Raw genomic sequence first — 12,134 nt, forward strand, 5'->3', positions numbered from 1 at the left:
TCACATTGAAGTGCGTATTCAATCGAAGTGGAAATTTCCGGATGACAGTTTTATATACCACTAGGATCTCGGTACTAGGAAATCTTCAGATTTGCGAGTCATCTGTCAAATGTAGCAGCTTAAGCTTTGTGAGTGTCCGAGACTACTTAACAGAAAGAGGTCTTCAGTTCAGTTAGTCGCTCAGTCATGTCCAACTCTTTGCAACTCCATGGACTGCAGCACGCCAGGCCTCCCTGTCCATCACCAGCTCCCAGAGTTTACCCAAATTCCTGTCCATCAAGTCGGTGATGCCATCCAACCATCTCATCCTCTGTCATCCCCTTCTCCTCCTGCCTTCAGTCTTTCCCAGCATCAGGGTCTTTTCCAGTGAGTCAACTCTTCTCATCAGGTGGCCAAAGTATTGGAGTTTCAGCTTCAGCATCAGTCCTTCCAGTGAACATTCAGAATTGATTTCCTTTATGATTCACTGGTTGGATCTCCTTGCAGTCCAAGGGACTCTCAAGAGTCTTCTCAAACACCACACTACAAAAGCATCTATTTTTCAGCACTCAGCTTTCTTTATAGTTCAACTCTCACATCCATACATGACTACAGAAAAACCATAGTTTTGACCATACAGACCTTTGTTGGCAAAGTAATGTCTCTGCTTTTTAATACACTGTCTAGGTTGGTCATGGCTTTCCTTTCAAGGAGCAAGCGTCTTTTAATTTCATGGCTGCAGTCACCATCTGCAGTGATTTTGGAGCCCCCCCAAATAAAGTCTGTCACTGTTTCCATTGTTTCCCATCTATTTGCCATGAAGTGATGGGACCAGATGCCATGCTGTTAGTTTTTCAGATGTTGAGTTTTAAGCCAGCTTTTTCACTTTCCTCTTTCACTTTCATCAAGAAGTCTTTAGTTCTTCTTCACTTTCTGCCATCAGGGTGGTGTCATCTGCATATCTGGGGTTATTGATATTTCTCCTGGCAACCTTGTATATAGCTTGTGCTTAATCCAGCCTGGCATTTTGCATGATGTACTCTGCATATAAGTTAAATAAGCAAGGTGACAATATATAGCCTTGATGCACTCCTTTCCCAATTTGGAACCAGTCTATTGTTCCATGTCCAGTTCTGTTGCTTCTTGACCTGCATAGAGATTTCTCAGGAGGCAGGTCAGGTGGTCTGGTATTCCCTTCTCTTGAAGAATTTTCCACCATTTGTTGTGATCCACACAGTCAAAGGCTTTGGTGTAGTCAATAAGGCAGAAGTATGCCCAGGATAGAAAACACCAGCATTTCCATATGTTGGGCAAAATAAGAGGAAGCAAAGATGACAGGTGAAAACCTGGAAAGAACATATTAGAAGGAGAGTTTCTGAAGGGACTTTAAAAGTGCCATGTGCCACCAGTAGTCAGGATATGGTAGACACTAACCACGTGTGGTTATTGAAATTTGAATATAAATGAATTAAAAGTAAGCAAACAAAAATTAAGGTTTCCCTGGTAGCTCAGTTGGTAAAGAATCCACCTGCAATGCAGGAGACCCCAGTTCGATTCCTGGGTTGAAAATCCCCTGGAGAAGGGAAAGACTACCCACTGCAGTATTCTTGGGCTTCTGTAATGACTCATCTGGTAAAGAATCTGCCTGCAATGCCGGAGACCTGGGTTCAATCCCTGGGTTGGGAAGATCCCCTGGAGAAGGGAAAGGCTACCCACTCCTGTATTCTGGCCTAGAGAATTCCACGGGCTCTTTAGTCCATGGGGTCGCACTCCTGTATTCTGGCCTGGAGAATTCCACGGGCTCTGTAGTCCATGGAGTCGCACTCCTGTATTCTGGCCTGGAGAATTCCACAGGCTGTGTAGTCCATGGGGTCTCACTCCTGTATTCTGGCCTGGAGAATTCCACGGGCTCTGTAGTCCATGGGGTCTCACTCCTGTATTCTGGCCTGGAGAATTCCACGGGCTCTATAGTCCATGGGGTCGCACTCCTGTATTCTAGCCTGGAGAATTCCACGGGCTCTATAGTCCATGGGGTCACACTCCTGTATTCTGGCCTGGAGAATTCCACGGGCTCTATAGTCCATGGGGTCGCACTCCTGTATTCTAGCCTGGAGAATTCCACGGGCTCTATAGTCCATGGGGTCACACTCCTGTATTCTGGCCTGGAGAATTCCACAGGCTGTGTAGTCCATGGGGTCTCACTCCTGTATTCTGGCCTGGAGAATTCCACGGGCTCTGTAGTCCATGGGGTCTCACTCCTGTATTCTGGCCTGGAGAATTCCACGGGCTCTATAGTCCATGGGGTCGCACTCCTGTATTCTAGCCTGGAGAATTCCACGGGCTCTATAGTCCATGGGGTCACACTCCTGTATTCTGGCCTGGAGAATTCCACGGGCTCTATAGTCCATGGGTCGCACTCCTGTATTCTGGCCTGGAGAATTCCAGGGACTCTATAGTCCATGGGGTCGCACTCCTGTATTCTGGCCTAGAGAATTCCAGGGACTCTATAGTCCATGAGGTCCACTCCTGTATTCTGGCCTAGAGAATTCCATGGGCTCCATAGTCCATGGGGTCGCACTCCTGTATTCTGGCCTAGAGAATTCCATGGACTCTATAGTCCATGGGGTCACACTCCTGTATTCTGGCCTAGAGAATTCCATGGGCTCCATAGTCCATGGGGTCGCACTCCTGTATTCTGGCCTAGAGAATTCCAGGGACTCTATAGTCCATGGGGTCACACTCCTGTATTCTGCCCTGGAGAATTCCACGGGCTCTGTAGTCCATGGGGTCGCACTCCTGTATTCTGGCCTGGAGAATTCCACGGGCTCTATAGTCCATGGGGTCGCAAAGAGTTGGACACAACTCAGCAACGCTCACTTCAGTCGTATTAGCTGTACTACAAGCACTCCATCGCCCCTTGCATCCAGGAGCTATCCTATTGGGAACACAGGTAAAGAGTGTTTCCATTATCACAGAAAGGTGTTGCAGATGGTGCTGGAACTTGTTCCAGAAAGAGAGAAAATGGAAAAACTTGAAAGACATAGTGTGTCAAAAGAGGTCTCTTCTCATCTCCATGACCACTCAAGATAAACACACACGGAGTGTGTGTGTCTATAGCCTGAGTCAGATCTTTGGCAGAGAAATTGTGTCAGAGAAGGAAAGAAAGAGCAGATAGGAAAGGCTCTCAAAGGCTCAGAGAGGGCTGGTACCCAGAACACTGGAGTGGGGATGATTCTTTCTCCAGAAATAGACTGAGAAGCAAAAGAAAGAACAGATACAACTTTTTTTGGCAAAATAAGGAAGCAAATCATAAATGTAGCCTTGATGACTTGTTGAGAAAATAGAGGGCTGTAAACGTAAAAGGGGACTTTTTTCCATATGACAGTCCCAGTACTTCAATAAGAAATGGAATTAATTTTTAAAAATTTTAAGTAAACTGTAGATTGAAGCAGATGCATGTTGCAACTTGAGTTTATATCTTTGTCATTAATAATTATAATAACTACAGTTTAGTGATATCTACTTTATCATATCCGCTGGGCTGGGCATTTTACATTAACTATCTCGTTAAATCCACAAAACAATTTTAAAGGTAGCTGTTGTTTTCTGTTTGTAAAGGTTAAGTAACTGGCTTAAAGGCACAGAGTAGCTATTAAGTGTCAGGGGTTGGATTCGAACACTAGTGTGAAATGCAGACCAGACCCTGAGTAACAACAATACAGAACAAGAGCAAAGAACTGTGGCTACACATAGCAGCCACCCCTCATCTAGCTGTCCAGGCAGGCTTCTTGGATACAAGTGACACCTAAGGAACATCTGAAGGTTGAGGCCCTGGGGAGAGAAAATGTCTGGGAAGGAGAAACAGCATCTTCTTAGAGTTGACATTCAAGGAAGTAAAGTCCAATATGGCTATAATATAAACTGAAAAAAAAAAAGAGAATATTGAGAAATGACACTGGGGTAGAGACCATCTAACGTCCTCCATTTATAGTCTATTCCATCCACTGTACTCAAGGTTAGATAGATTTCATGAGTCAAGATCTTAATATGACTAAGAAAAATGGTTAGCATTTCCAGGTTTCATATATTTCAGACGCCAGAAGAGAAAAAGGCTGGGAAAGGCTGGGCAGGAGGGGGGACGGGGGAACGCCGTCCTGGGTTATGTGTAAGAGTGTAAGAGTAGCCATCTAGCGGTCTCCTGCATGTAATCTCGAGAAGCGAGTTGCTGCTCTGAAGCAGCCTAGTCACAAGGCCAGTGCATTTGTGTGCAGCCAAGCCTATATTACATTGCTGACTTTTTATTTTCCTAACCCAGTGATCATTGTAAATGACCATTCCAAAGGAACCAAGTGCTCTGCATTTGGTACTTTATCAAAGCTTTTAGATTTTTGCGGACAAACCTGAATAACCATGCTGAGTTCTAAGCCTGTGTTCCTTCGTCAGCGTTAGCCTAATGTCGTGGATTCAGGTTTTAAAATCGCGTTCTTTATCTGTCCCTGAAATCATCTTGTTTTTAGTCGCTATATAAAATGTTTCATTGCACAATAGCATGTTGAGCTACGTACATTTAGTGTGTGGGGCAGGAGAATTTCTCAGGAATAGACCTACTTCTCTTCTGGGAGGCAGGAGCCACTGTGGCCTGCCACAATTAGGTGCATTGTGATTTGCTTTGTTCATTTGGCTGATATTGGTCCTAATACGTGGTAGTTATTTTCTGATTGAAGATCTCACCTGGGAGAAGCTGCTTTCATGAGCAAGAATTGAAAGCCGACTTTGAATCATTAAACCAAGATGATTTGCAAATATGCATTGATATATTTAATAATATATTCTTTAGTGGAATGTATCCCGGTTAAACCAGTTATTATTTTTGTTTTCTGATAATCATAAAAAGAGATTTTATAAATGTTATCTGATGATGCTATAAATGTAATTAAAGCTTAAGCAAAAGGACTCCACAATCATAAGTTTCATTAACAGTACTTAATATAGGGTGAGGAAAAGGAAGAACTGTGGGTTACCTTGGGTTTGGGTTAGAAAAGCAGCTTTATGATTTCATTGAAAATAGAAATGTTTCCTATTCACACAGTTGACTGAATGGATTGAATGGACCTGACGCCATAATTGTAAATGATGAAGATTAAAATGCTTCATGAACCTTGCATAGTTGTATTTTGAATCTGTCATAATATTTTATAAATAATTGTTTTCATGGAGCTATATTATCGTATCCACATTTACCTCTTAGTACAGGAAGACATGAAATAATATTGCAGTGACGAATCATTCCAATGATACTAGTTTGTTCAAAATCTTCTCTTTTGCTAGAAACTGATTTCAAAATACTCTTTTGTCACAAAATTATTTTTCAGGAACTTGTTCATTTCTTGTTTAAAATGGACAACTAGAGCTACTTAGAGCAGCAGCAGCACAGCTAACAAAATGATAATAAAACTTTGGTTTTCCAGTTGCCAAGTGGATGTTATATTTTTTGTGTTTCATAGCACCTGCTCAAAAATATACATTTTATTTTTGTATGTTATACTTTAATAGGCTTTTAAAGACAACTTCAAAGGGTTTGCCTGTGAATACAGCTGTTTTCTGATGTAACGGTTGATAATATTTTATTTTGAAAGACTGATGAATTCTGACTTTTAAATCAATCCAACAGCCTTGTGAAAACCATTATTGAACTATCCCATGCAGTCACATATGCATGATTTTATTTGTACTATTTGCTAATAAAGGTTATTTAGTGTTATTGGCTGCTGAGATAACAGAAGGAAATGGGTGGTTTATGAAATGAAATGTGAAGCATTATTATTTTTTCATTGTTCTGGAAAATCGTTTTTTTTTTTTCTCCCCATGCTCCAACATCTGAGAGCAACCTTCTCTCTCACTTATTATCAGGAATCAAGAGATGATATTTTTAAGGCACAACATTTTGTAAATTTTGAAGTCTTATCAACTCCCCACCCCTTCTCTCTTCTCTTTTTTCCGCAGGTGATTTCTATTCACTACTTTCCAAGCTGCTAGGAGAAAGGGAAGATGTTGTTCATGTGCATAAATATAATCCTACAGAAAAGGCAGAATCAGAGTCTGACCTGGTAGCTGAGATTGCAAACGTAGTCCAAAAGAAGGATCTTGGTCGGTCCGATACCAGAGAGAGTGCAGAACAGGAGAGGGGCAATGCTATTCTTGTCAGAGACAGAATTCACAAATTCCACAGACTAGTGTCTACCTTGAGGCCTGCAGAGAGCAGAGTTCTGTCATTACAGCAGCCCCTACCTGGTGAAGGCACCTGGGAACCAGAACACACAGGAGGTGCGTTTAGGTGCTTCTTTTAAAGAATAAAATGTGAGACACTATGCTCCACATTAGCAAAATCTGAAGGGAATAAAAATTAATGGGTGAGAAAACTCACCAATGAAAAGAACTTACCATTAGAAAAACATGATTCTATTTGGATTATCAGATATCACTTTTGTTCGAGTTTTTGTTTTGGTCCAATCCTACATACATCCCATTTCTGTTCAATTGATGAGCCAGAACTACCAGGACCCAAACTCTCTGGATCATATAGGGGAGGGCGGCATATGGAATTCAGGAGAACCAATCCTTAACCACATCAACATTGGGGATAAACCAAAAATCCAAACCTAATACATAAAGTTCCACTGTGTGAAATGGTTATACACCACTTCCTTTAAGATAATTTAATTCCTCTCAGAGGAATCTTGCACTTCCAACATTCTCATCCAATTGACTTGTAAAATGTAACCCTTTTTATGACTTTGATTTCTTAAGTTCCATTATCAATTATCATCTTAATTGAAAAGCTGAATGGTTATATTTGAAGGGACCTCCAGCAAGTCAGTAACTATCAGATTCATCTTCTAACCAGGATTGGCTTCTGTAATTAGAGGACAATACCTTATTCCCTTCAGGTTTCTGTACCAGCGAGCTATGGATGCCTCATCTTTGTCTTTAATTGTGTTGTGGCTTCTGTGATATTGATCGTGTTTCATGTTACTTGCTAATGTGGAAGGCCAGATCATACAGCATGTGGAGATAATCTCCAGAAAAGAAGCGGGTGTGCATGCATGGCAGCAGTCCATGCGTGGGCTGGAATGGCACAGGCTGCCAGCATGATGTTTTCAAATACAGCTTTGCAGGAAGCCATAAATTATTCAACACCCAACTGATTTTTATTTATAATTGAAAAACAAATTAGCATGCAGTGCCGTTTTCTCACACACAGGTTTCAAGCACTGTCCATTAGGACTGGCCTAATAGTCTCTATGAGGTGTTAACTGGAACCCAGATTTTTAACCTCTTCATATTTAAATAGGGTCAGCCCTGCTCTAACTCCTTCTAAATTTACCTAATAAAACTGTTTCCAAAGAGGTGGCCCCTGAACCTCCCCTTGCATCAGAATCACCTAGGATGGTTATGAAAAATCTAGAATTCTGAATCCTACTGAAGAACAAATGAGTTGATATCTCTGAGCACAGTGTCTAGGAATCGGCAGTTTATGATGCCCTTATCTATTTTATAGACAGACTGGATTGTCTGTCTGAACCTCTGTATTAAGTACAGTAAATTGTAACCTGAACAATGCATAAATATAAAAGGGCTTCTTTGGTGAGAATACAATTCTGTTCAAGTTTGAAATGTTAGAGTTCCAGCATGCTTTATTCCATGACTTATCTTTTCTGAATTTTTTTTTATTGAGGTGACATTGGTTTATAACATTATATGTTTCATGTGTGCAGCCTTATATTTCTATCTCTGTATATTTCTATCTCTGTATATTTCTATCTCTATATACCCTACAGTGTGCCCGCCACCAAAAATTTAGTTTCTAGTTGTCTATGACTTGCCTTCGTTACTCTTCAGTTTGAAATAATACCATGATCATTTATAGACATCCTAAGTGTCAGTGTGAAAGTCATAATTTGACTTAAGGAATTATATTCCTAAGACCTACTAAGTTTTTCTAAGAAAGAAATACTTAAAACACTCAAAATACAGTTACTGGCCAAGTCTCCACATTCCTTTCAAGGTGGTAAAAATGGGAGTGCCCAGAATAAAAATGTTTCTTCAAGACCCGGTTCAGGAAGTTTCCTTTCATTCTAAGTGTGTGGGTGAATGTCACTGAAATAAAGCAATGACTTAGAGAAGCATACAATACAAACTCTAGTTACAGGAAGAAAATGTGCATGTATTTCCTTTCCGAAATGATTTATTTTAGTGTTACTTGCTACTCTGATTCCAAATTTTTATAAAATTAAATGCAAAATAGCAAAGCCCACATTTAGATAAGCTCTTTCTAAAAATCTTTTCAATTTTCTTTCACTTTTTACTATAACAATGTAATATCTGACTTTAATTGAAGAAAACACTTAGTAAATGGTATACTGTGTTAATAATTATGATTATAGTTGCTATCATTAGTGTCATGTTGGAGTAAGATTTCAAAAATTTAAACACCAAAGTAGTAGAACTGAATATTAATTATTTTAGCCTAAGCAGCATCCATGAGAGAATTTTCTTACAATATGTAGGAAAGCTGCAAAAGTCGACACTCTAAGTTGATTAACAAAATATAACTTAGCAGTGTGCAATCATAATGAGAATTTGTGGCTCTTCAAATTACTGGTCACGTACATTGATCTGCCTTGATGTTTTTCTATAATGTATGATGTACAGTGTGGCAGTGTGCAACCCAGTAAGTTGGGAAGCAGATACACTCCTTTTTACTCTTAGTACACTTTGGTTTCTACCATTAGTTTGATGTCTGTATTAAGACAGCATTCATAGAGGACAAAGAAAATCACAGTCTCTTTTCTGGTTGCCTTCTGGAAACTAGACTCTTTGAAAAATAAATTTTAAACTACCAATAGCTATTCTCTTCCCTGTTGAATTTAACCAGACTACTATTTGCTAGCATATGGAAACCTGATTTGACATATGCTGTACACCTTTGGACATCAGCAAATACATCTGCATTTGTGTGATACCTCCCACAAGATGAGAGAATGTGCAGTCTTTAAATATTGTTATGGTGCATTTAAATTTTACTTAATTTCTATGGACAATTTTTTCTTGACTCAGAAGCCATACTTTTAATATATTTCTGTCATGCTGGCTCTAGGTTCAAGTCTTATAGAATTCCCAGGGTGAAATAAAACATTCACTAGGCTGAATTTTCCAGAGAAGGCAATGGCACCCCACTCCAATACTTTTGCCTAAAAAATCCCATGGATGGAGGAGCCTGGTAGGCTGCAGTCCATGGGGTTGCTAGAGTCGGACACGACTGAGCGACTTCACTTTCACTTTTCACTTTCATGCATTGGAGAAGGAAATGGCAACCCACTCCAGTGTTCTTGCCTGGAGAATCCCAGGGACAGGAAGCCTGGTGGGCTGCCGTCTATGGGTCGCACAAAGTCACACACGGCTGAAGCGACTTAGCAGCAGCAGGCTGAATTTTCACCTCTGGAGGAGAGGAGAATAATGAAAACAAAAATCTATGATAAAATCATTTCTAGATGAAGAAACCCATTTATAGAAGCATAGAAAGGATACATGCCATGTATCCAAAATGCCACAGTTCAGTCAACCAGCATTCAAACGCAGGCAGATTTGCTCAGTCTTGGTTTTTAATTACTTTATTACTCTGTCTCACAATAAAATAATAGATAGGCTGTTTTTTTTTTCCAACCTTCCCATCATCTTATCTACAGTTGTAATAACTCTAGGTGTAGAATGCCTTTGGTCATACTTTCTCAATCAATATCAAAACAATTTGACTAAGGTGAAGATTCACTTGCAGTTAAATTTTTAAAAGAAAAGGAAGTCCGCTAATACTTCTGAGCCCCTGGTTATGTCTTAACTCTCTTACTCACTTCACTCCCACTAAATAATTCTTGTTTTCTTTCTCACTTAAGTATAAATATTTCTTTTAGTCTTAGTTAATTATAGTTATTGTTGGCACTTTTGATGAATAACAATCCCTGACCAAAATAAGGCATCTTTTCATCACGAAATGCAAATCTACTTGTGTAGAAAAAGCAACAATTTTATTTTGTTCTTGTTGAAATCTACTGATTTCTGTAGGATCTTCTCCTTAAGATTAAATATAAAGAGCCTTGTTACAGTAAAGTTAAGTCATAGCCTAGGTTTGACATTATATTTTTTCCTCAAATTTTTTTGTCTAATTCTGTTAGTCCTATGTACACAGATAAAAGATCAGATCAGATCAGATCAGTCGCTCAGTCGTGTCCGACTCTTTGCCACCCCATGAATCGCAGCACGCCAGGCTTCCCTGTCCCTCACCAACTCCCTGAGTTCACTCAGACTCACGTCCATCGAGTCAGTGATGCCATCCAGCCATCTCATCCTCTGGCGTCCCCTTCTCCTCCTGCCCCCAATCCCTCCCAGCATCAGAGTCTTTTCCATTGAGTCAACTCTTCGCATGAGGTGGCCTACCCTCTCCCAGCCAAGCCTCAGAGAAGATGATGGGCCCTTTCCTGTGTTCCTGCACCACACTGTGTCATAAGTATTTGCTTTCTGTTTGTTTTTTTTCCCTCATTTTATCCTATGAGTCCCTCCAGGCTCCAAACCATGCTGTATTTGTGTTCCCAGAACCTAGCATAATACTGTACATAGACAGTACCCTTAGGGGTTATTTGTTGAAGATGTATCAGCAAAGGTTATAGGCAAAACTGTTCTAGTCATCGTATTGATTGTGATATATTTTGTTAATTTTTATTTTAAAAAAATTAAACCTACAAAGGTAAGAACATTTGGAGTGGAAAGGTACCGTTTCCTTTTTCTGTAGTTAAGAGAATGACTTTAAAAGTGTTCATTCTCACACTGGCATCCTCTCAAGTTTTCAGAAGCTGATTATACGAGCCCTGGGTGTCCCTTTCTTCCTCCAATCTTGAATATTCATCTTTGAGAATCACTGCATGTTGCCACATCCTCCAGTGTACGAGCAGGAGAAAGGGACTCCAATTGCTTTTTTACTTCTCAGCATCTCTCCTGAAGCATTTCAGAGAGAAGGAAATGTTGCCGTTGATACAGAGGATTTCATAGTATCTTCTTAACTTTCTATCCTGTTAGTAGAGCTCCTCTGTACCTCATACCTCTTTACTCATGAGCATTTTTATAAAAGGGATTAGCACAATTGAACTTAGGTATTCTCTTAAGTATAAATGCATTCTGAACAGAAGTGAGAGTAATTGGTAAATCATTCAGTCATAGAGTGTCTGTTATTTTTTCCTTTCTCATGTTAGGAAACAGTGAAATATAAACCGTGAAAAAGTATCTCTCCATTCCCATTGTTATAGGAACACTGAGGCTGGGCGAAATGAAACTGGTATCTTACATAGTTCCTGTACAGGGGATTATCAATGATGGTTTCTTATAGGGTCTAATATATATTGAACACCCACAGTTTACACAGAAGTTAGATGAGAGAGAGAGAGAGACAGCTGCGCACACACACAGAGACACACACACAGAGGCTTATTGCCCAAGAATGCTATTCATTTAAAGGCTTTGCGTTAAAATATTATCCATATTACTATATTTTCCAAAGATACTAGTTAAAAGTACAAATCTTGAAGAAGGTAGTCTCCAATTTGCTCCTTAATAACTGAAGGATAAGCTGGTTTTATAAGGCATCTTATCAACAGGAAAAGAGCATTTAGTCCCCACACAGGTTCACAGTCACTTATTTATTCATAGCCCAGGAGGCTACGCTTTGGCATGTGCATGTGGTATATGTTACGTAGAGCACGCTTGTTTTTGTTTGTTTGTTTGTTTGTTTTTTGCATCTAGTGACATTACTGCATGAACTTCTTACAATCATTGTGAATCTTCGTGGAGTTATACTGACTTTCTTTTTTACACTAAATGTATGGGTTTCTCTTTTAGATTTCCATGTAGAAGAGGCACTGGATTGGCCTGGAGTATACTTGCTACCAGGCCAGGTTTCTGGGGTGGCTCTGGACCCTCAGAATAATCTCGTGATTTTCCACCGAGGTGACCACGTCTGGGATGGAAAGTAAGTAATCATTTTTCCTTCAAGAAGTAAATGAAATTAAAAACAGCATGCGTCGCTTTCCATTAAACTAAGAATAATGGTG

The 12,134-nt window shown here is 40.0% G+C and overlaps 1 protein-coding gene across 8 annotated transcripts in view; it reads left to right on the plus strand.

The window, feature by feature from the left end:
* PAM (peptidylglycine alpha-amidating monooxygenase) overlaps nucleotides 1-12,134 on the plus strand; it is a 314,671-nt gene that overhangs the window by 256,267 nt on the left and 46,270 nt on the right. For 5 of the 8 annotated variants that reach the window (XM_055565583.1, XM_055565573.1, XM_055565591.1 and 2 more), the window contains exons 16-17: nucleotides 5,983-6,303; nucleotides 11,923-12,052. In XM_055565583.1, the coding sequence (XP_055421558.1) occupies nucleotides 5,983-6,303; nucleotides 11,923-12,052 (451 nt within the window). The remainder of the gene's footprint in view (nucleotides 1-5,982; nucleotides 6,304-11,922; nucleotides 12,053-12,134) is intronic. The other 3 variants (XM_055565617.1, XM_055565623.1, XM_055565629.1) reach the window with 1 other exon arrangement.

This window comes from Bubalus kerabau, chromosome 1 (assembly GCF_029407905.1).
Source record: "Bubalus kerabau isolate K-KA32 ecotype Philippines breed swamp buffalo chromosome 1, PCC_UOA_SB_1v2, whole genome shotgun sequence".
Lineage (NCBI taxonomy): Eukaryota > Metazoa > Chordata > Mammalia > Artiodactyla > Bovidae > Bubalus > Bubalus kerabau.